Raw genomic sequence first — 25665 nt, forward strand, 5'->3', positions numbered from 1 at the left:
CTCTGCTGCACTGCCATAATTTAAAGCATCTCTCAGTCGGCTCTAAGTTGTTTTTAACATCCTCCCCACAACACACTAACGGCATCATCTTGGGACCACAGGCATTTCCATCCTCACTGTGGAAGAAGTGGACTTGTTCCTGGGAGTTTGCATATTTCACTTGTGTCTACTGTATTTCTGGGGTGAGAAGGTAGTATTCTGGCTTCAATACGTACAAGTACGTGAAGTAGAACGAATGTTCAAAAGAGCACTTCCAGGACATTTTCAGTAAATAAGACACCTGGGTAGTAAGTAGTACCAGGGTAAACTCAATGACCAAGTGACAAAGAGATTTCAGAGGGAATGTGTGCAAGGAAGGGCAGAGCATTTGCCCTGTAATGACAGCAGTCTGTGAGGGTACTTGAGCAACAGGAGTCTGATGGTACAGTTCAGAAAGGACATACAAGGTACGAGGCAAAAAGCTAGCATGGCTGTGGAAAAAAAATAAAGCGAATGAGCTCTGCATCTGCTATCAGTGGAGGAACTGATGAGTTAGGAATCCTGCAGAATGAAGCAGGTGAGAAATGAACGATAGGACTCCTGCCCCTGGGAAAAACCTGCCAGATCCTGCAATGGGAAAGACAAGATACTTTAAGGGAGCATGAAATTACAAAGAAAGTTTGGCCATGAAGGGAGAGGCAGATCTAGAAATTACTCTCCCTGCACCATCCCCATGCGATGATCTTCTCAAGAATTTTTACTCGTATCTGGCTAGAGGCCAAATACAAGCTTAAACCACTAGATCTTCCTAAACATATGCATATGCCAACACAGAGCCCTAGGCAAAAGTGGTACAAGCCAAGTCCTCTGCTTTTAGCTTTGCTGGGAAGGAGAACAGTAGAGACAGATTGCAGCCTAATTGCAAGAGTAGTATTTTTGTTTTGCTTCCATGACTTTATCTGGTTTTAATTACTTGATCAACTGCTTTCACCTTTATTCTCCTCAAAAAAGTGCTACGCATCATAAAAAAGATGACAGTCTGATTCCCCACTTCGTTTCTAAAGTGAATTACTAAAAGATAACTGCAGAAAAAGTGGGAAGATGTCTTTCTGAATTTCTGATACAAAGAAAACAAACCAACCAATCAACCCACCCCAATCCTAAAAAGTTTGTCTTTCACTCCTAGGGAATTCAAGAGTTGTTGTAGTTTTTTCCCACATGTGTAAAATTTTCAAAAGCACCTGCTATGTCTCATTAATTTTCATTGGGAATTAAGACTCCTACTGTTGTAGCCCTTGGGAAACATGGCAGGTTAGCCAGCTTTGCCAGGACTAACTGGTTACAAAATTATGCTCCCCATTTTACTGCACTCCTGCACAAAAAAAGGAATAATTCATAAGCAGGGAAAACCCTATTATCTTGCAGCCACCTTCCAGGTGGTATAACAATAGGGAATCTCGTATACTGATGATTTTGGCTACTTCTACCCACACATTTCAAGAGCAGAGGAAAGTAATTTCATTTCCTCTGTCAGTACATTGCTTCTTCGCACTGTTAGGACGTTTTCCCTCCATCTATAATAGATCCTTTGTTCCTTCCAAGAACTCAAAGATGCTTCAGCAGGTGAAAACCATGATACTATTTTCTGTTTTATAATGAATCTTAGCTCATCCACAAGTACATCTGATAGATGTATGCAGGAAAGGCCTGAATAGGCATAAAGTTCAACCTGAGCTGGCATAAATGCTCATGCACAAGACTGACAGTACAGCCATGATGACAAGATATCCTTTCAAGGTGACGTGCAGGGCAGCATGCCTCAGGCTGCTTATATTCCTGAAAGCTGCCTTTCACTGACGTAATCAGACAATAAAAGCAGCAGTACTTGTCTGGATTTATCATTGCCCAGCCCATTTCAGACACAAAAATAAGAGGACTCATAGTAGTATGGCTTGTAGCACAGCAGCTGGGGGTGGGGGTACAAAGTTGTATTATTCTCCAGCACGTAATATCTCAGGCTAAGGATTAAACCAAGAGGAACAAGAGAAAAGTTATGTGATAGGCAAGGGACACAGCTCATCAGACCGCAACCAGAAATTAAATTGAGGTGAGGCTACTCCAGATGACAGGCACAGAGCTAAGCTTTCCTGCAACCGCTGATCAGATTGAGTCAAGTATGAGAGATGAGAAAAAACAAACAGGCAAGACAAAAAAGGAGCCGAAGGCTGTACTGGCTAAACTCGATCCCACAGCAAGAAAAATCTTCATTTGAACTGAAGCAAGATGCCACTCGCTTTCTGAAAAAAGCTGGGAAGAAAGGCCCATCTGAGCAGTGCCTTTGTGCAGCTCAGAGAAAGCTCGGCAGAGGCTGCACATGGAGCATGCAGGAACACCCAAGCCCTCCCTGGCCAGAGGACAGTGGTCTTGAGCCGTGCTTCTTCACATCCCCTCATCACTCCCTTTGTGTACATATTGTCACACAGTTTTTAAATCTTACTGTTGGTCTTCTGAAATGCTCATCTCTTCTTTAGTCCAGCATAGGAATAGCTGGCCACAGGGTAATGTTAAGAAATCCTACAACTCTAATAAAGTAAAATAGATACACACACAGCTTCAGTTTAAACAGGCAAACAAAAACAACACAGAAACAACCACCCCAAAACTTGAAATAAGAGCACAAGCACCCAAGTAAGGTCTGGATCACAAATAGGTTGTTAATTCAGTAGTAAAATGAAAAACTTTCCACAAAAACAGCCCTTCCTTTTCCATATTTATTCTGCATATATCTAAAATTATTCACTTGAGAAAAAAAAATGGTTCGGGTTTACATTAAGATTTTCAAATTACTTTCTTTTTAAAATGTGTTAATTCTAAACAATTTTAAGAAAAATAACTGAGAAAATAACAAAACAGACCATTTCTGTCACACTTCTGAAACCACTATTGTTTAAAAATACCCAAAGTACTCCAACAACTTTAAAAATCCTTTCCCACATGTTTGTTTTGTTTTGTTTTATTTTACATGAGACAGTATTTTTGATCACTTTTACTTTCACTGGAAGTTTTCTGTCTTGCTCTAACCCATAGACCAGACAGTAAAAAACAAATTAAAAATCCTGTCTCATGAATTTTTCAGCCAACTTTTTTTTTTTTCTTTCTTTTTGAGGAAAGCCTGCTTTAAGATTTTTGAGAGCTTGGGACTAGCAAAAATAATTGCATGCCTTGTTTCCCTGGAAGTCCTGAATTTCCAGATGCACTGGCTTGCTCCACCAGGCTTTATCACCTGGTATGCTAGACTGTTTTTGAAGGGTTTTTTAATTATTTTTTTTGTAAACACGCTGTTTCTTTCTTGTCTCAGACCTGCTAGTTAAAAAAAAAAAAAAGCTGGCTGTCTTCATAGAAATAAATGTTCTTCCCACTCCTAGCATAGCTGCACAACTCTTCTCCAGGTGCTCTTTCCCCGACCCCCACATTGCAGACACAGAGCAATACTGAGAAAAAAGAGGGGGTCCGGGCTGGGCTGTGATCCCCCCCCTGCACTTCCTGCAATTAACTCCGGAAGAGATTGAAGGAAGATAGACTAGGGGAAGCATCAGCATTTTCTGGTTGAGCAGTCCAAGGTAAAGGGGATTCAGTGCATATAAAAACAAACAAGACTAGCTACCTTCACTGTTTGTTATGGAGGAACAGTCTGAAAGGTAGCTTGAGAATTCTAAGTGAGTTAATGATGGGGTTTGTGCCACAGACCTTCAATCTGACAGCCTAACCAGAAAATATGTAATTGCTTTGAGTCACTGGGGTTTTCAAAATTAATTTCAACACAAGTATTTCACTTAGAATAAGTCAAAATGAGAAAGTTGACTTTTTCAGAATGCCTTTTTTTTTGTCTAATGAATGTTTGCTAAATGGAGCAACATTTGCAAAAGATATTATTTGCCAAAGAATAAAATTGTTGAGCTGTCTTGCTGTGGACAATCAAGTACCACACAGAACAGACTAAGTTGGTAACAAAATGCTATAAGCTTATAGCCTACAATCATTTGAAAACTAAAATTGTGTGTATACATAAATATATATGCACACAAACAAATGTACATATATCACCTCTTTCCGCTTCCCCATTTCTCTTTGACATTCATAAGCTTTTTAATTTCCTTACACCTCTTCCTATTCAGATCCCCCAAGTGTGCCAGGGCTGCCACGGAGCTGCAGAAAACCACTCCCGTAGCTTCAGCTGCACAATCATGGTCCATAACACAAACCAACTGCCTCCAAAGATGGGGCTTCACAAACCAGGTACCTTAGGGTCCAGCTCATGAGACTTACTTGCCACTACTTAGGCACCTCTTTCCATTCTGAAGAACTATGATTTTTATTCTTTCTCTTCAGAATCACAAGGGCTAAAAGAACCACGCTTCAATGTAATCACAAAAATATGATTTAAGAAAAACGATGAGATTTAGAATGAGGAAATAACAGCTGATAACTTAGATACTCATGCTGAAATCATCTGGGTTCTGTTAGGGGAGTGTGCAAGAATGTGTTTTGTCTTGTAGCCTACTTGTTACTTTTAAGTCGCTGATTTCATCTAGCTTTGAAATTTGGAGGAAAAGGAGCTCTGAGAAACTAAGTAATCCACAGTTCTTTAGTGAAAACAAGATGGAATGAATAATCCAGTCTCTTACAAGGCCCTGACCGACCCTTGCCTGAATGATGTTGTAGGCAGCCTCAGCTGCCCATGTGCACTGGGGCCTTAGAAGCTGTAGGGCTGGTGGTTGCCCCTAAAACAGCAACGTGGTGCAGGATAAAGGTGCATGTAGTCACCAGGCTGAATTTGACATCAGCTAGGGAGAACTATATGTAATTGTTGAAGGAGACAACAGAGAATTGCAATTCTACTTTTGCTTCCAAGTTCCACCACTAACAGACTGGGCAAGTTTCTCAGGACTACATTAAGACCTCTATAAATGTGGGAAATACCATATAAACTGCCAATTAAGTTCTTTTTAGGGGCTGGAAAGTGCTCTGAAATCTTTAGGTGAACTCTGTTACACCATCGCAGTATCAATATCCATGCCAATGAATAATGACCATCCTGAACACAAGACAGCCAAGAAAGAGGTGAGGCACGAGAGCTGTCCTTCAGGGCATGTTCTCTCACTCATTTTTGGTCCAAAAGCTCTCCATTCCCAGACTATGAGAATTTCTTCACCCCTTTGATTTACTTTTTAAACCCGTCACAGACCTGCAATGGCTCGAACAACCCAATAAGAAAGGTAAGCCTGCCCCTTTATAACAGGCCTGTGTCAGCACCTCCATTCTCAGCCTGTAAAGGAGTAGCATTCAGGGAATAATAATTCAGAAAGAGCTATGGGAAAAGAACTATGAAATATAAGTTAGTAAAAGGACCTTGGATGTGAGGGAAAAGTCTAGTATAACAGCATAGGTGAGGCTGGAGTGAGAATGACATACCCTCTCCTTGGTTAAATCCCCCAAGTCGGACCTCCTCTGACCAGAGAAGACAGCAAAGAGGAAAGCCTGTTGTACGTGTAGAAGGTTGAAAGCATCTTTCTTTGTCTGGGACTCTTCTCCTGCCCTCCTGCTCCCAGTAAGGGAAGAGAAGACTATCTCATCTGTCTGCAGGAATAAACCAAGGAAGATCATCCTCAAGGATTCAGAACCAATGAATGCCTCACAGTTTGATCTATTTATGAAGTATCTTGATGAGGGAAAACCCAAAAGCTTGCCTCATTGTCCTAAATGCAGCTGATGTCCTACATACCAGAAGGAAATGTGACAAAGTTTGTGGTCGCTATAAAACTGAAGATACTTTCTTAAGAAACTGGAAGTAAAATATAATTTAACAATGTGTCTGAAAACCCTACTTTGGCTTAGTCTCACAGCCCGGCATTGGAAGCAGTATCCCAACCATCCCCCAGCTCCTCATATTTTAAAAAAATAATTAAAAAAAGGTTTTGTGGTAGTCCATTACTACACATGAGGGAAGACAAAAAAAATCTAACCTCCCCCAAAGTCAGCTTCCTTAATTGCTTCTCTTCCTCCAACAGATTTCTAGGTTAGGGTCTTCAGGGCAGGGGGGAGCGGGGTGGGGTTTTATTTTCATTTTGGATTTTCCTTGCTGTGGTCTTAATTAATGCATCATTAAATCAGAACTTGTGATTCCCAAGTGATTGATAATTGAGCATGCCTGTGGCAGCCGTGAGACACAAGCCCTGCTACCCACTCTGAAGGCAGTTTGCCTGCCAGGGTGATGGATTTGCCCTGAGACTCAACACTTCATGGGTGGGAAGGACCCTCTTGATCTGCTTCTGCAGAACTGGGACAGCAGGACAGCACATTTAATACCACAGTCAAGAGGCCTGCGTGTTTTCACTACAGAAAAACACCCTTCAACCCTCCTGCTTTGCTCTCCTTATTGATAAAACATGAATGATGGTGATAAAGCCATGGGACTCCTGAATAAAACTCCTCCATTAGTGCTAAGGTTTATGGAAATACCAGATTCACAAACTTTAGACCATTCTATGATCAACAGTGAATTTCTGGCTGGATCATCTTCAGACATGTTGAGTCAAACTAGTTAAGCCTAATAATGCAAAAATAGCTGCCTCCCTCCTTTTGATACTGCTTAACACACTCTTCATAAATGCTGTAGGCAAAGCTTGTACAGCACTAATGCAATTGCTATGAAGAGTACTACAAATGCAGGTGCTTCTTCATTACCACTTAACCCTGAAACTGCTTTCCATGTGCATGGCCTGAATGTACAGCTGATTTGCTCCTGGATTATGAAATCCAACTGTACTCTGATATACTTTCCCTGATTTGATTTGAAGTCAGTCAGGTTACCAATCTGGATTTAGTAAATATTTTGGTTAAATAAATCAAATTTATAAACTTTAATATTCACTTAGTCACAATCCTTTCTCTTTCTTTGAAACAAGCAGAGGGTGGTCTTACAGGAGAGGCTATCACTCCGCTAAGCTTCAAGAAGTTATCCTTCCCTCCTCTTGCTCACAGATATGATTCAGTAATCATCTTCTCCCTCTTTTGACTCTTAATAAAAATAAAATGTCATTGTTAATAATTATTACTGATCTCAATTTATCTGAGGAAAGAAACGTTTTCTAGAGGAAGTCAAAGTTTTTCATTCCCAGCTCTGACACTAACTCACTGGCCATACACAACATCTCTCTCCTTTGCCTATTCCCTACACAATGCTGTTGAAGGTTTATTTAAGTTCAGAGCAAGCAGTTCTGAACACTGGTAATTCTTGGTTACTGGAACTTGGGTACCTCCATGTGCAAGTGCTAGGTTTCCATCTGCTCACACAAATGCAGAAAGGTTTGTGCTGTCATTACTGGCAAACATATATGCATACCAGATATGCATTTTTACAGCACTGAGCTCCTACTATGCTTTTAAAACCACAAGAAGTTATTGTTTAGGGTAAGGCCTCCAAGAATTTCTGTGAAATGTGCAGGATTTACTCTGCTGGTAAATACTATTTCTGTAGTGAAAGCCAGTTGCTTCATCAGTAGGAATAACCAATTGTAAACTTTTCTGTTCCTGTATGCCTAACAGGCAGGTTCAAAAGGGATATTCTGAATCAGGAGACAGGTAGCTTATAGAGAGAAGTTAAGTGGAGCAGACTTCTCATTTTAAAGAGTTACAGTTTGCTCACTACTGTTTTACTAACACAACTGAATTGCTGCGTATCTTGGGGATGTTAGGAGGAAAAAAGACTAGCTATCCAAAAGCAATGCTTGAGCAATAGCTGCACTTTTATTGGTCACTCATGCTAATTAATAGTGCAGGAACAGCTAAGGGGAAAAGTTTACTCAGAGCAAATGTCCACATGTTTTCCTTGATATTTATTCCATTACTGATTAGTTTCTGTGAGTATTTGAAAGTCAGGCTAAAATAACAAGGCTGAAATAACAAATGGAACAGCTTGATTCTCTTTGTGGCTTCAGGTGGACTGAGGTCTGATTTCCCAAGAGTTTTGGTGTGACAATAGGCTGAAGCTTTTTCTTCAAGCCCAGGTGAAAGCTAACCCAGACCCACAATCCCAAAGCTATTAGCAGCAGGTTTATTTTCAAGACAGAGGGAAGGGATTTTTACCGGGATGACAAGAGGATATTATCAAACAAGGAAGAGTTACAGAGCACCTTTGCAGAGATCCAGTCACTGATACACCACAGGGCAGCATGGAAGTGAATATACCAAATGATAAATGCACTAACATCACTTGCCATTCAACGTCCTTATTTTCCTTTGCGAAGTCTGATCAGATAAAGAAAAACACTTTCAGGAAAGTGCCATTTTATGATATTAAACAGGCCTCAAATGACTTACCAACGTACAGAGACACACTGACATTTGAACTGCAGTTTTGTTTTCAGTCTTGTTTTTCCCTGCTGTGACTACTGCATTTGAATAACTGAATTTTTAAGATATCTTTTCCTCCTTTCACCATGACGTAATGCAACTGTTGCACAAGACTAACAATGTAGAGCTACTGCTGCGGGAGCCAAATTTGGCACCAAGAGAGATTAGAGTTGGCACAAAACACCATGATCTTTAAAATAAATTTGGCAGACATACTGAAAAGGTTTGCCATTGCTGCCATAAACAGCATACAGAGCAGTAAATGGAAAAGTGCTGAAAGAGACCATGGTTTTGTTACTGGAACAAAGACCTCAATTAGCTAACCACTTAATCTAGCACCTACTCATATATGAAAACTGAAGATTTTTTTATAATAGCACATCAAAATTAAGGGCAGCAGCAGGGACCAAAGTGTAACATAACAGTGCCTTTCATATGTCCATCATACCAAACTCAGCCTACAAAAACCTCCAGCCAGCTACCTATTAGCCAGGAGAATCTCTGTGCACAACTGCAAGGTCCACTAGATTATTCAAAGAAAAATACTTGATCCATACAAGAACACATCTGTCTCAACAAATTTATCTTTCCAGTACTTTTCAGTTATGGTTTCCCAAGAGGGAATTTGCTCCTACTCAACGATTGTGGAGCAGTGCTCTGGAAAGAGGTATGTATGTGTATTTTTCTTTTTGAAATGCAGAAGGAACGGAAAGAGAAATTCACGTTTTCCTCACTGTATCCCCTTCTCTCTGCTTGAACTGAAAAAGCGTGGGCAGATTTTCTCTGCTCTATATAAGGGTCTGATAATTTGAGATGTGGACATCTGCCTGCAACTGGACAGATGCCACCAGCTTATTTCACCACAGGCAACTAGACAGCCATGTAATAGCAGCATTTTTCAATTGCTACTATTTTTTTTAAGCTCAGTACCTAGCAGAAAAATTCCATATTCCATCCCAAATTTCAAAACTCTAAGCACCAATTCTAAAACAAGGGACCACCTTCACCAGGCAGATAAAAGTCCGAAGCATGCGTGCTGCCGGAACAGCTTTTTGCCAATCTGGTTAGCATTAACACATGTAAGATCATTCAAAGCACATTTCAAGTGATTTATCTGATCCTCAGTAGTAACCATGCATTTTCATAAGTAGTAACAAAAAACACTCCTAATGGATATCCAATGTGGGCTTTGTGTGTGGAGGCATACAGAAGTTAGTCTCCTGTTGCAACTTATTTAGGCATAGATGAAAAACAAGAATTGGCTTAAAGGTGAAAACTTGACTTTTTATTTTCCTCACTCCCCAAAATCAAACTGAAAAAAATAAGATCAGATTACTATGACCTGACAGCTTCAAATTCTTCGCACGAAACTGCCAAATCAGGAAACAGAGGACAACTTTAAATGACCAAAAACCATGGTATCTTTTACTACAAGATGTTTACAGCTTCAATGAAAAAACTAGCATCTTAAAATCCACTTTGTTTTCCTAAAGAGTTTCCTCCTACCGTGCTACACACCACTTACCTTTGGGATCACCACCCCAACTCTGAAGAGGCTACTCTGCAATACAGCTTATCACCCCTGAGGCCACCTGTCAACAGCGACCGCTTCACACACAACAGCAAATCAGGGGACTGCTACAAATACAAGAGTGCTAGGATTCAAAACAGCAACAGAGATGACTGTTTCACTTACAGGACTGCAATGCAGCTCAAGAAAGTTTCCTGCAGGTACAGAAAATGGCAGCTACCTAATGTTCATGCAAATAATGTAAGAAAGGAGTTTTGTCTTCTGTACAGATTAGGAAACCCAGCTGCAAGTAAAAGCTGACTTTAGCTTCTTGGATATTTGAGAACAAGCTTACATGTGCCACTAAGGTGACTGCCTTAGACTTCAAGCTCAGATTTGATCTGCAATATCCCCAGCTTAAAGGCAAATTTATCTCAAAAACATGTGACTTCAAAGGCCCTCACCCTTTCACAGCCCAGAAGAGTAGCCTGACTGCCTAGTTCAACAGCTGATGTGTTTCCTGTCATTGGATTAACTTCAGCTCATAGCCTTCAGCAGAGTTTCTCTCTGACACTTTCATGGAATAACTTCTACAACAGACAAAAGAATCAAAATAATTTCTTCCCTCCGGCTACTACAGGATGGCACAGATATGACATTCATTCATAAGCAGCATGCAAAGATGCTCGTGCTGACCCCCACTCTTTGCAGCAATGAGCTACCAAAAAATAATAATAATTTAAAAAAAAAAAAATCAATTGTGCAAAATATCTGAATGCAGTGCTTTGTTCCCAAAGAAAATACAGCAGCTCACCTTTTTTTCTTCTTCCCCAAGAAAGTAGTCCTAGTAACTCTAGCAAAAAACAAGGAAAGAGGACAGTGTGCCTAATTTCAGGGATTTTTTTACTAGTGCATATACAGGAGCGAAACAAAAATTTGAGTCAAGGAGTTTGAGCTCAGATAAACTACAGTATTACAGTATTTCATGAATTTCCCTGAACTATTCATCTGAGAGCCACTTTAAAATACTAACACCAATAAAACTGCAATTAGGGAAAAAAATTACTTTATTCTCATATGGAATTATCAGAAATGGCAAATTTGACGCCATATTCCAGTGGCTAGGGCTCTCATTAGGGAGACTTGGATTCAGTTCTGTGTCAGCCAAAGGTTTCCTGTTACTGGAGTATTTTACAAAGCCAACTCATATTTATGCCTACCTCTATTTCCCTCCTCTGTAAAGTAGGGATTACTGCATCTTTCCACTTCTGAGCATGCTGAGCTCAAAACCATGAAGATAACATGCCGTACTCAGGTAAGGCAGTACAAGGGTGTGAGGGAGAAAACTATACAAATGCCAGAGACAAATAAGTAACATTACACTGATTAAAAGTGCCATGAAACCAGCATATTTCTGACTTTTCCTTACTACTTCACAACCTTTCTCTGCTCTTCTGCCAATACAGAGAGCAGACACTGCCAGCAGTTGTCAATACAGAACAGAAGCGTAAGTCTCACATTCTTATTTTCTCATAGACCATGTAACATGCCTCCTCCTCCCTACACCCAACTTTTGCATGGCTGGATTCTCCTTTTAATTCACATTTGGCTGTGTAACTCTTCTATCCCAGTCATTCTACTCCAGTTGGTCTGTTTCTCCCCTCGAGCAATAGGTGCTAGGTATGTCACGCATCTTCTGTTAGCACATGTCCCGCCATGGTTCACATGAAGCATAACCAATCTGCTAACCCTTGGACAGCTGCTGGTTTTACAGGCTGTCATCACAAAAACTGCCTGTGTGCCTGCTTGTGGGATTCCGATTCTTCAGGAGCCCAGCAACTGAATTCACTGGTTCAGCTGCAAATTTAAGCATGGAATTGAAATGCCACAATTAAGAGAACCAGCTTCACTTAGCTTAGCTTCTCTTCACAAACTAGCATTGGGGCTCATGTTAACACCTTAAAATCCTGCATCTTTCACTTCTAACATAGTTCCTTAAGGTTAATAGGGTGCATTTTCAGCTACAGATAGTGCAGAGTAAATAGGTGCAACAAAGATCCCATATTGCAAGCTTTCACAAGACAGAACAGCCTGCACAAGAACCTCTCCCTCTAAAACTCGTCTAGGAACTACTTTCCTAGCATGGATATGTCAGTAGAGTGGAAGCTGAGACACACAAAGATTAGTGAGAAAATAACACAAAACCAGAAGAATGTGTGACATATAAGTAAAATAAGCTCCTGGGACATGGGTCTGAGAAAAGCCTTTTGAAATGTTATGGAGCACTACTGAAAAACACAATCGCTGCTCCTTTCTGTACACCGGATTAAAAAATAAAATCAAGAACAAAACCTACAAAAACTTCCAGTACAATATATAAACAAACAAAACAAGTTTCTGCTAGAATTATACTCCATCTATTTCCTTCTATCATAGGACTGTCCACAAGAACTCAAGTTTCTGGCTTGTTGAGGAAAGGTTAAACAACATCTAATTGAAAAAGGCAACTTTTTCCTTGTCCTGTCATGTACCACTTTGCCTGCAAATAACATGGCACAAACTTTGAAAAGCATATACAAACACCTTAAGCAAAAATCCAAGTTTTAAAAGCAACAGCCTGATGCCAGCAGCTATAGCAGTTAAGATTTTTCTCAAAGCTAAGCATACATTTTTCCATACAAGCAGCTGAATCATGGATATTTAAAAGAGTAGTTTATTAAGCACAATATAGCATATCCCCTACTTAGCCCTATAAAATGTGTCCAGTGCTACACAAAGCATTAAAAAGCATTTAAATTTGCTGGCATCCACTGGCACAGCAGAAGAATGGAGAGAGCTAATCTAACAGCTGTCTTGAAACACGGCAGATTTATACTGTGGGTTTAGTCATTAACTATAGTTATCTGACTTACAGCAGAACACAACATGAGTAGTTGTGACCTCTGGACTAGTGTAATGTATGGCAACACCTGAAATACACTCTCCTGACTCCACATTGCTGTAGTTGCATTGCTTTTACTGGAAGCACTCAATTTTGGTTAATGCAGAAGTATAGTCAAAGAAAAAAGCCAAATAAAGGCTCATAGTCAGTTTATCAAGTATCTAGATACAGAATGGTTCTGTTGATCTTTTGCATTTGCTATAGCGCTGAATTTTCAGGCAACACCCAGCAACTGAAAAAGGGCATGATTTAATAGTCCAACTTTTTTTTTTTCTGTGGTATATGTTTGTGCTTATTTTTTAAAGGGAAGATGAGAGAACATCGGAGAAGCAGTGGTATAAACATTATCCTTACCTATATGGAAACTTAAATCTAAGTATGCATTGAAGAATGCAATGCAAGGGGAACACTGCTAATTGATTTTAGAATTCAAAATTGAAGCTCGGTAAATTCAAGGGAAAAACAGAGTTACATGAGTATTGCATGAATCTAGGAATAACTGAGTGTATAAACAAAATTCTAGAAAGGCTTGCAAAATTACCCTCAGTTACACCAAATCTTTGGGTTCATGCCAAGAAAAGCTCCATGGTTTTCGACAGAAGTATTTAGGTGGGCAGAACTTCAGGTTTAGTTCTGACTCCAAAATGGGCTTTTCCTGCGACCTATAAAAATACTGCAACTCCTACCATCTCTACTCTTCCCTACGTTACAGCAGCCTGATGACCATTTGCACTCCAGGGCTGGAGCACGGCAGAGATGTTACAGACTTAGAAGGCAACTGAGCAAACTTCTGTGGATGCTTCCTGTGAGGACGAAAACTAATGTCAAAACCAGAAATCACACTTTCCTCATACTCTGCCAACAGCATAAATCAAGCTACTAAGAAGCTTTTCACTGTCATTTTGTTCAAATATTTTTAAAGACTGCTATCAAGGACAACACTGAGGTAATATGAAAGCTGAGCCTGGCTTCTCCTCTCCACCTCCCATCCCCCAGGCCCCTCTCGCTGCAGTTTATTTGGCAGAAAGGCATTACACAGCATCTCATCCAACATTGCTACACTCATCCTGAACATGATTAATTTGCTAATGATACAAATCTCCAAACAGCATGTTAGTACTGCTGACAATTTATGAAATGCCAGAGATTATTCTCTCACCAGTGATAAGCTCTTTCAAGCTGGTGGTTTTGTATGAAACCTCTTGCAATTGCTAAGACCATTCTCATCTCTGCATCACTCCCAGACAGTGCAGAGGCAGAGAGCTGCAGTGAGGATTTCTTTAATGAATTGCAGGTTATGTATACACACAAATAATACAGAGGGTCAGATTATGAATTCTTGCATACTTTCATATGCAAAAAGCCCAGAGTGTGCTTTGGAACTGAGACAAGCCTCACTGGGCAAACACTCTGCTTGGTCTGCTCTCCTCCCAGAATGCAAATGCACACCAGCAATTGCAAAATTAGGGAACATGTCTCCTGTTCTCAACTGCTCCCAGTATTGTCCTTGGCACCCCAATGGCCCCAGATACATGAGTAGAGATTCCAAAAATAGTCTTGGGAATTTCAGTAGATTTTTCACATTTCTTGGGTAGATAGCCCCTATGCTGTACAATGCACCTGAAGGTTATTTATAACATGACTCCCACAAGTTACCCTAGTCCCAGCATCCTCTTGACCAGAAAACACTAGTGATACCAAACTACTTTCAGTTATCATTTGATTACTTTGATCAATGACATACGGGGTATGTTTTTCTTCTTCAAGCAACATTTGCAGTCACCTTGTGGTTTCCTTGTATTTATTCAAATTTATGCAAACTATCAGTTATTTTTACCTATTTGGAACAATCACAGGTAGCTGAAGATATTTAAGATGTGAGATCTTCAACTATGATCAGCCAAGAATCCTATGGCTGCTTTTTCTGTTCTGACAAGTTAGCCCTCAACAAAAATATTTCAAAACTGGAACAGCGGGGATTTATAGGACAGTTTTGGAACTTTTCCTGAATCATATGGACTAGCATTAGCTACTAATTTCCATAACAGTAGGCTACTGCAAGATACCTTTCCTGAATGCCATTTGAGCTTCTTTTTCAGTTGCTATGTTCCCACAAGCGTGCAGTGTTTCCAAAGGGTGCAGTTATCTCTCTCCCCAGTGCATTTACTTGTCTCCAATATAGGTGTTCTCTATCCAGTTTCATTGCCTATACAATAAGGCATTAATTTGTAAGCATTAATAAGCATGCCATCTATCCAAGTGAGCATGTCCCAGGTTAGCCTGGTGGATTTTCCACTAGCAATGCCTTCTAAGTCAGATGTTTAAACCACCCTGTATGCCACAGAAATGGGGTCATTCAGGCCTGCGCTGCATGTTTTCTTGGCACAGAAACAAGTCAATCTGGCCAGACATCCATGTGCAAACAAGTGATTTTTGTATTGTTAAAAAAGATCTCAATCCCACCTTCTCCATTCTATCACTATTCCTCTTATCCATTCCTCAGGCACATTTACTTCACTGAAATATTTCAAAGAATCCCATACAGTAATGCCACATATTTCTCTGCACTGTTACAAGTGTGACATCTTCTCTAAGGCTCTTCAGATTACGACACTGCACTGGGACCATCTCAAATCACCTCCAAGTTACTATTCCAAGCCAGCAAGAAGTATGAACCTGGAACAGGCTGCCCACAGAGGTTGCAGAGTCTCCTTCTCCAGAGACATTCAAAAGCCGCCTTGACACAATTCTGTGCAATCTGCTCTAAGAGAACTTGCTTTAGCAGAGGGTTGGATTAGATGATCTCCAGAGATCCCTTCCAACCCTGACCATTCTGTGACTCTGTGAATTTAGAGGCTGAATACAAAGAGAAGTAACAGGCAGCGGGACACAAGATTTGGGAACTCAGCAAGAAATCTAGCCCTTCCATTCCTATCATAACTAAAAATGACAATCCAGAATTGAACTGCATATATACTGTCTAATAACTGTCAAGACTTTCTTTTTACTTTAGCACAATTGATTAATGTGTATGCATTTAACACTAGGCACTACCAGTTATAAAACAAGAGTTGTACATTTGACAGAACAGCAGTTTTAAACCTGCAGTTTGTTTTGTAAATCAACGTAATTCTGGTTGCATTTAATAGGCAGGAGAAAGAGACAACATTACATATACTTGTTTAAGCGTACTTCTGTGCTCAGACAAGCCTCAGAGATTTGGTTGTTTCAACTCTACAGTTCTGTCCACAAGCTGGTAAAGCCATTAGTGCCACAGAAACCTCACAGGAGCAATAAAAGAAAACCCAACCAAACCCAACAAACAACAAAAAACTAAAACCAAAACAGCCTATCTTTATCTGCATGCACACAGTCTTCGTGAAAAATATGCACGCAATCAAGCTATAATCAGCTTTTAACACTAACAGCAATCTGTGATGCCAAAGATCACCTACAGGTTAGGCTGTGCGTTAGGTTTTTAAAACTAAACCTTTTAACTCCAAACGCGCTCCACCTTGGTACTCCTGTTTCCAGCCCGAAATGAGTTGTAACCTCAGTTACAGAAGACTCTAGGACCAACCAATACTGACTGCTGCACTCCTGGAAGCAGAAATGTTTGAGTAAAAGGTGAGGAGGTTGGACAAGGGCAAAGTCCAAAGTAATTTTAAGTGGTTCAGCTAAGTAGGGAAGGCTAATGGGAAACCATTTTAATTTGTTACAGTCATCCCTAGTGAATAAAAGGACATTTTTCTTCAGCAGCTTGATTACAAAGCAGTAAAACCCTTCTGTGTATATAAAAGACCTATGAACAGTATAGTTCAAAAGTCAAAAAAAGTTTGCACTGTGATATTTTCTCCTGCATCCAACAGAGTAAGGAACAGTTTCAGATATTCAATCATTCCAATTTTTAAGTATTTCCAATATATATTCCATATCAATGAACAGGCACATGCATATTTCTGCTATTCCCATCTACGAAGACACAAAATAATGACAATTTTGCAGCAAACGTTTTTGGACCTTCCCTTTCAAAAAACCCCTAAGAAACACAGAAACATGTAATCTTTGCTTCTCTCCCCACAACACTTTCTGACTCTTGTTGGCAATAACAAATTATGCTGCTTCGAGTACTGGTTGAAATCTGTACTTTATAGACCCTAGGCAGCACTAAACAAGCAAAGCACACCTCAAGGTGACTATACTTCAGCAGCATAAATATCTTGAAGTAAGAATTATGCCATAAAAGGAGTTTCTCCACTTGATGACAGGATTTTTGTTCAGTGTATCAATTTCTTTTTCCCTGAACAACTGCCAGTTCTGATAGACCCACAGGCCTGCATGCAACCAGTAACTCTATGTCATTGCACTGGTCTAGAGATAGGATTGAAAAACTTTTTAAATAGTGAAAGTTACAGCTACTGAGCCCCAGGTTCTCCTGTTAAAAAAAAAAAAAAGGGTTTTTTTTTCTAGTCAGAATCAGGGTTTCTAGGCTTAGAAATAAGCATGTTCAGCCATTAGGAAATACTGAGCCTTCCTAAAGCTGTATAATTCAGAGGCAAAGCCCAAATATTTGCTATGCTTCATAACAAAATAATGATCTGGTCATGGCAATTTCTATCTTGTGTCCACCCTGCTTTTCTACATGATTATCTCTGGTCACAATCAGTAAATATTCTGGCATAAGAAGCATTACATCTACACACTGAGCAGGGCCAGGGCCTCTACCTGCTGCTGTAATACAACAGCCAACAAACACTGTCTGAACCATAAAACATCTTTTTGTAAAGTGATTTCTGTACTGCTTGCTAAATAGCTTTGTCGACTCAGGTTTTCAGAAACCTTCTTGTATTGGATTGGCCTTTTGATGAGGAACATCAACCAGTCCCACAACTCTGGAATCCCTTGGGATACAAATCCTCACAGCCCTGAGGTACTACTTACAAGAGGTGTTACATAATGTCTTCGCATATGCTTGCAATAGGTCTTTACAGAGGTCTGGGGACATGATCACATTACCAATAGGTCAACTATGGGGCAGTAATCCTCCTTATGAGCATTATTCACCTTTTCCTAATTAAAGGACATAATGCTGCTGCTGCTGACACCTCTACCGAGTAATGCATTCCTGCTTCATCAGACACTTGTATCAACACTTCTCAACTTTGCTGTTGTGAACTAATATTGTTAAGTCACATTCTCAACCCAGTTTGGAAAGATCAGTGCTGTCTTCAGTGAACTTTTCTATACAGCAGCTAAGTCGTATACAACATGCACAGTGTAATTTTTTAAGATGTTCAATTTTTAAACTTTCAATCCACTTATCATCAATAAATAACTTTATAGCAGTTTAGACAGGTTGATATCGACTCTTGGCCACAGCAGGCTCTAGTGTTTGTGTTCTGTCTGCCCACAATGCTTCCTGTCGTTTCTACTGGCTAAAATGTGCTTTTCTGTGGTTTTGCAAAGTGTCCCTCCCTGCTGGGACTATGCAACAACAGTTGGGTTTCATCTCATCTATAGCTCTTTGGAGCTCATGGGGAGCAAGGGGAAGGAGCAAGAACAACGGGGGATGGGACCCAAAGCTAAATAAATCAATGTTTCTTTGATCCTTTGGGATCAGGATGCTGTAAAAACACATGGTTATTAGAACTGTGAATTTATTGGTAAAGGAGTTGGTTACTGGCACTGTATTTCAGTATGAACTTACATTATGATACTAAGTACAAAGCCTTCATTCTGTTTGTGGCTGTAAGAATTAATCTTTTCCATGTGCAGAGAGGTTGTGTGATAATTTAAATGAGATTCCCGTTGGTAGTCAGGCAAGCACTCATCAGCTGCAGGGCTTTCAACAATACACGAGTAACAGCTCCAAGAGCAAATGATGGAACTAACATCCCTCTGAGCCCTATCAAGCAGGACTAGAGCAGTCCGTTTCTTTCAGGGTTTTCATCTGAGTAGGTTGTCAAAAACCCAAAAACCTGAAACTAAAAGGTGAGTTTCTCCCAAAACACTTCAAATGCTTAACTTTGGACAGGATTCAATAACTAATGGACTTTGAATGAAACTATATTTCTAATACCTTGCATTTGCCTCAATAATAAGAAATGGTCTGATCTTGATTATTAAAAATGAAAAAGTAATTTGAAATGTTTATGTGGATGGCAGCTTTATATGCAGAAGTGGTCCAACTGCCTTTTCAATCCAGCTGGAACAAAGTTTTAATTTTTCTTTTTTTGTGAAATTTCACTTATTATGAGTACTATGTCTTAGTAAGGCAGCTGTTGGCAGCAAGTTGTGAAATTAAAGTTGAGCTGGTTAGTGCTACCTAAGAGCCAAGATCTTTTGTCAGAGAGAAGTTTTTCTTGTATACATGTAACCTACATTCAGTTATTAAAATAGCTAGTCCATCAATCCTCCCAACCCCACTTGAAGGGAGAGGCAATGCTACTTTAAAATACAATTTCCAAATTGTACAAATTGCAACCAAAAAATTGGGATTGCTATAACTCATTTCAGCGAGGTCTTTACGTGGCCAATGCACCAATGACTTCAGAAACCCAGAAATTAAGGATTCCCGATTCTCATCACTGTCCTACTAATATGGTGTTAAAATTCTGGGCAACTCACTTCTGACAAGATTCTGAATGGGAAGGAAATCAGGATCAGTGTGTTTCTATTATCCACTGAGGATGTCACACACACAGCCTACGCCTGGAGCAAATCATACCAGGCTTCCTATAACTCAGTGCAAGCACTCTTACCATGCAATACACAACCGTGATTTTCCTTCAGCTTCTCTGCCTGTCTTAAAAGAAAGCAGTACTAAATTTCACATCTTGCTCTGAACCTCCTCTGGAATGTGCTTGAGATGCATGTTTCAAAAATACCTACATAAAAGTGCCCGTGGGAACCAGGTGAAGGAGCAGAACAGGAATTGGCACATGCTGTTGGAAGTCCAAGTCAGGTAATTTTATATATTAAGTGCATAAATAAAAGAGGGAACATGAAAAAAAAAATGCCTAAACTAAAGCATCAAGCTGATTAAACCCCAACAACTAGGTTGACTACACCTTGGAAACTAACTTATTTCCCAGATTCTTGCCTGGAAGTTCAGTTATCAAGGGTAACAACAAAACCGTATTGTCATCTATGTCAGGATTTGATTAGCTTCAAGTGATTGTAAACATTCAAAGACCTTACTACTGACCAAAGATGCAACCCTGTCCTCTCCCCAGCCCAGCCACAAGCTCCTGCAGCGACACAAATCTGTTTACAGCCAGACCAACAAACTGCATTTTTTTTTTCTGGTCGTCTTCTCAGCTGGATCAGCAAGTTGATATAGTTTGCAGCGTGTCTGATAGCACCAGCCCAGAGGAGGAGACAGGAACACACAGCCAGGCTGAGGAGGCCACTTTTGATTTCAACACCAACTCTCGGGCAGCTTAATCCAGTCTTGAAACCATACCTACAATTTATTAACATGACTGCTATAAGGAGGGTCCCCCTGCTTGCAAGGCAACTGTAGTTTTAATGCCAAATAAGACAATCTGCCCAAATTACTGCTTAGGTGACAGCTACCTGCACTTCCCTGTAAACACAGGATTACAATTAAATACTCCAATACAGTTGAAGTTGGCACCACTTTTACTATTTTAATATTGAGTGACAAACAGATTAACATGGCTTTGGGGACTACACCTACCACACCTAATCCATAAACTACACTCGTATGCAAACTTTGCATCAGCAATTCTTACCTGACATCTATTTTATGTATCTGCAGTGCTGTCCTATTCGCAGGGGTACCAAATTACTTTGTCATGCAAATACCCTGGCAGCCATCTACTGCAGTTAAAAACAGAGCCAAAAAGTTCTAGATAGCTAGATTTTCCAGATAACTAGAAAATTAAATAGGAATTGGCGGAAGATGGCTCATTGGTGTTCAGTATCAGTGAATATAGTGGCTGGCTATAGGGTACTTGTAAGCATTTTTAAGCAGAAGAAATCTTGACAGATTCTTTCCTCCATGCAATTCTTTTTCTGAAGAGCTTTTTAAGGAATAACCATAGGGGTTACCTCTTCTGAGGTTACACGCATTGTTGAAGACAACTGGATCATATCTCTTTTGTATAAAAAAAACAATAAAAATCTGACTTGTCAGTATCTAGAGAAGTCAAAATCCTCAGATCAAAAATGCACTTAGTATGTCCATGAAAGATGAGAACTGGTGGCCATCATTCCGCAAGTATTGCCTCAAAATACAAACTCACAGATTCATAGCAGTATAAAAATGCAAGGCTGGCAAGAAATTGGAATAAGAATAAAACCACATATGAATCATGCATACAACTAATTAAACATGAAAATTACCTTTACAGTCACTTACCTTCACCATTTTAAGTTAACATCTAGCAGAACAAATTTGAGCAGTGTATTTTGGACATTTACAATCTGGGAGAAATATTTCTTTTAAACTCACATCAGGGTAACACAGCTTCCTTTCCAAGGACTGATTATTTCAGGCCTTCCTAACCAAAGTGAAAAATGCTTAAGACTGAACACAAGCCTTGGTTGACAGCACTGAAATGAGCCTGGAAATCTTCACATTTACAGTGTTGGGAACTGCTGCGTAACTTCTAGGCTAAGACTTCAGAGCAAAGCATACCTATATTCACTCAATTTGCAAGTTAAAGTAGTTAGATTTTGGCAACTAAACCCTGGCTTCCCCTTTTGCTTAAGTAATACCGCAGCTTCTAAGCACTTCACTGTTAGTTGTCAGAGGACCATCTGAAAAATGCCTCCACAAGTCACATCCCAGCTACTTCTTCTTTACTAACATTTGATTTGTGGATTACAATCCAAACTGCACTTCCAAAGGTCACAAGGGCGTATCAACCATTTGAGGCACTACAAAAAAAACCCATGACACAACTCAGGACTTGATTTTCAGTAACTCTGGAAAAAGCCTAGTATGCACTAACCTTTCAGAGTATATGCCAAGAATAATTACAGAATTTTAAGTTCCAGTGACCACAAGATTGCAAGTTCCATACAGCTTCTTCTGGTAATGGTATCTGCACCAACACAGAGCGCATCCACTTGTGGAAGGCCAGAAAGCATCATGTTGGTACAACAAAACCCTTTCATTAAAAAGGCACCTGGGCCATTAACACTATGTCTGCTGGGGGAGACAGGCACCTCACCAGATGGGGATTCAAACCAATTCCCGCATGAGGTGTTGAACAAAAGAGAACTGGCTGCAAGCAGGACAACACAGGCCTGGTTGGTTTTGTTTACCATATAGTTAAAGGACCAGTGAATGATTAATTCGCTCTTTGCACAGTGGCTGACAATATTTTGAGGCAAGACTTTGACTTGCCAGGTTAAACATAAAAATACTTACACAGAGCTCTCTCCTGAGCTGACTGCTGTTCAAATGACTTTTTTACGTTGCTTTCCAGGACAAAATGCATAAATGCCACAAATGCTTAAATGTCAGGCTCTCTTGAGAAGAAAGAGGCCAAATAAAATGTTAGGCTTGCCAAGAGAGCAACACGTTGCTAGGCATAGTAACACTAGCACCACGTAGTCATCTTCACTTACCACCTTGTTAGCAGCTACAGGCAAATCTTTGGCAAGATCCCTCTCAAAGTAAACTTGCTTCCACTGAGAACAGCCGGATCCTTTGCCCTCCTCAGTCAAACTCCCTCCTGCACACTCCTGGCTCTTCCTAGGCACAGAGCTGCCACCACCATCAGGGATGACAAACTGAAAGCGTATCTTCCTTTGTAATGTAAATCAGGTAGAAGAACCAGGCTATACAAGCTTCAGGTTAACAGCTTGAAAAGCCCTGAAGCCCAACATCTGAAGAAAAGTTTAAATGTTATTTAAGCCCTGGACACACAATTAAAATCAGAAGATGGCCTCTATTTGATGGCAAGACCATCTCACATGTTTCTACACTCTCCATATGAATATTAACCCACAAAATATTCCAAATGCATAAAAAGACTTGACCTCTGGGGAGATGGGGAGGAAGACAGGTGCCCTACACTAGCTTTTCCCATCTTCTGAGCAGTTACAAAATTACAAGCAACTTAAAAAAAAAAGATCAAAAAACACTCTCCAAGAAAACATATCTAGCAAAATATGAGATCCTGAACATGGGAAAAAATGCATCCCTAGTTCAGGTAGTCATTTAACAGATGGCAACACATTTCAAGAGCCAGCAAGTTGTAAGTGCAATTGGTTAATTTAAAAAAAACAAACAAACAAACACACACAACAGTAAAACACAAATTCAGTTTCCTGTGCAGGATCACTTGTGCCCACAAGATGCACAAACAGCTTTTTTGCATCAGCCCGGAGACTTTTGAAAAGGTGGATATAGTTTTAGCTTTCATCAACCAGGGAGCACCCACTGTCAGGCTCATCTCTTACCTCAGGCGGGACACAGGACAAGCGAGGACAACCTCCTGTGTCACCCTCCCCTTTCCTTCCCTGCCGTGAAACGCTCCAAAACTGGCAGCGATTCCCACTGGATGGGACATGCGATCACACCAGATTACAGTCTGATATGAGTTAATAAAGCACTGGTTTTGTCCTACTGTATCTGGCGTCTGTAGCAGGCGCGGGGGGGGGGGGGGGCGCCGGGGCTCCGTGAGGAGAGGCGAGGGGCTGCCCCGCGCCGGTTCCAGCCGGTTTCACATCAGACCCACGGCAGGGCCCGGCCGAGCCCAGCGGGGAAGCCAGCGGCACCTCTGTGAAAGGGCAAAAATCGGCACAGCGGAAAGGAAAACACCTGAGAGAAAGAGCCCCGGAGGCCTGCGGCAGGGCCTGAGGGGAGGGCGGGAAGGTGCGTGCCACAGACTCCCCTGAGCGGCCAGGCTGGAGCTGGTTCTCCTGACGGGAGCTGCAGCTCAGAGAGCCCACACTAACGCAGGGGAGCAGCGCGAGAAGGGGAAGGCATGGCAGAAAGGAAATATTACATACTGCGTTGCCTGCAGTCCCCCATTCCCTATCCCCTACGCTGCTCTGGGGGAGGTAGAGGAATTGGGAAAGAAGCAGCAAAGTTGAGCCTTTTCTTGGGAAAGTGGGTGGGCAGAGCTGGTTTAATTCTTGGCTTTGTTCCTCACCATCCAATCCTATTTTAATTGGCAATAAATTAATTTTCCTCAAGTTGAGTCTGTTTTGCCTGATAGTAATTGGTAAGCGATCTCCCTGTCTTTATCCTGACCTGTGAGCTTTTTCATCTTATTTCCTCCCCTCAGACTGTTCAGGTTGGGGAGTGGCAGAGGAGCTGGCTGGGCCCCTGGCCACCGGCCCAGCTCAACCCACCACACATACGAAAAAGTTTCTTACTCACCTCAGTGCTCTGACTGAAAAATACACTAAAACTGAAAGAAACACAGCAAAACGAATAAATTTCCTTTCCAATAATCTGCTTCTGACAGAATGTCACATCTTCCTTTTCTCCAACTGACCACAGAATGGCCGGGATTAAATCTTACTCTCTAGCAAGGAACAGAGAACTGGGTTAATGGGGCCTGGAGTCTGCAGGACATGCCAGGGCTTCCCCTGCTACATAAACACTTTTATCACAAAGTTGTCATGCATGTCATTTCTAACGCACATTTTTTGGTGCAGTACTGACTACCTCTTCCCAAATCTCTAAAATCACTGCAGCCCTAACACTGAATCATTACTTCTGTCATAGACACCTACAGCCAGCATGCTTCCCAAGCGACTTCCTGGGTTGTACAAAAAAGCAGAGGAAGAATAAACCAGAAAGCCCTCAAGCTGGACTGCTGTGGCTGCAGGGCACAGGGTAGTGGTACCTGCTCCACCTGAGAGCACCCGCTCCTGCAGTGGAAACCAAACCAGTTGCTGTGATTCTCACACCAGTGAGGTGGACAACCAAGGCTGCCTGCAGATAATCTGCTGCCACAGGCTGACCCTTGCTGCCATTGCCAATCACCCACTTCAAATTTCTAAAGCTGGTCATAAGCAGATGCCTTCTATCCAGTATTCACGTTCACATTTTACTGTGCCTGCCTGCATACAACATGAGTGCAGAATGAGTTTCTTAACGGAGAGAGACTGAAATCCTCACTTGTACCTCTCACCGTATAGTGATGGCTCGTGCTCCCTCTCCTTACACTGAGCTGCTGGAAGCCGCAGTACTGGAAGGACAGAAGCAGAGTCAAAGTTTTGTTATTGCAGCAAAAGACAAACGGATGACACTACACAAGTGTATGGACGCTGGAATAGTTCTCCACTGGGCATAATGACTTGTCAAGACATCAATGTGGCAGAGACACTGTGATGTTTGTCATCGGATTTGAGCTGTCAGTACTGCAGATATTCTCTAGCAGTATTTTCATCTGAACACTAAGTCTGGGACCCAATTCATTTAACATTGTGATGAAGTATAAAAAGCCATCAGTAAGCAGAGTGTGACTTTTTTTAAACAATACAGTTCCTTCTCAAACAATTACCAGGATGCGGTACGTGCAGTTTGGAGGAGAACTGAGCGTCAGCCTGGGTATTACTACATGTCAGAGCTCCTCCTCTGGAGTCATATCAAGTGACTTTCCTCCTCGAACATATCCTAATGAATTCCACTGAAGCCTGCAGGTAAAAATCCTTCCCCAACCATTTTGCCCTGATTGATAGCTTTAGAGCCTTCCCCACACCGCTTCGGCTGCTTTCCAGAACTTTATTTTTCTCCTTTTTGTAAGTGTCTGCAACAGGAAGCTGCACTCGTTTTTTTCCACTGTATGTTTCTCTTAAAACTGACATCCTTGCATTGTAATGAAGGAAC

The 25665-nt window shown here is 40.9% G+C and overlaps 1 protein-coding gene across 1 annotated transcript in view; it reads right to left on the reverse strand.

Moving 5' to 3' along the window:
* EYA2 (EYA transcriptional coactivator and phosphatase 2) overlaps positions 1–23578 on the reverse strand; it is an 87911-nt gene extending 64333 nt beyond the window's left edge. Inside the window, 1 exon segment of the mRNA XM_037402869.1 lies at positions 23283–23578. Coding sequence (XP_037258766.1) covers positions 23283–23392 — 110 coding nt within the window. The 5' untranslated portion in view covers positions 23393–23578.
* Between the last annotated feature and the right edge of the window lie 2087 nt (positions 23579–25665).

The sequence above is a fragment of the Falco rusticolus genome, chromosome 10 (genome assembly GCF_015220075.1).
Source record: "Falco rusticolus isolate bFalRus1 chromosome 10, bFalRus1.pri, whole genome shotgun sequence".
Lineage (NCBI taxonomy): Eukaryota > Metazoa > Chordata > Aves > Falconiformes > Falconidae > Falco > Falco rusticolus.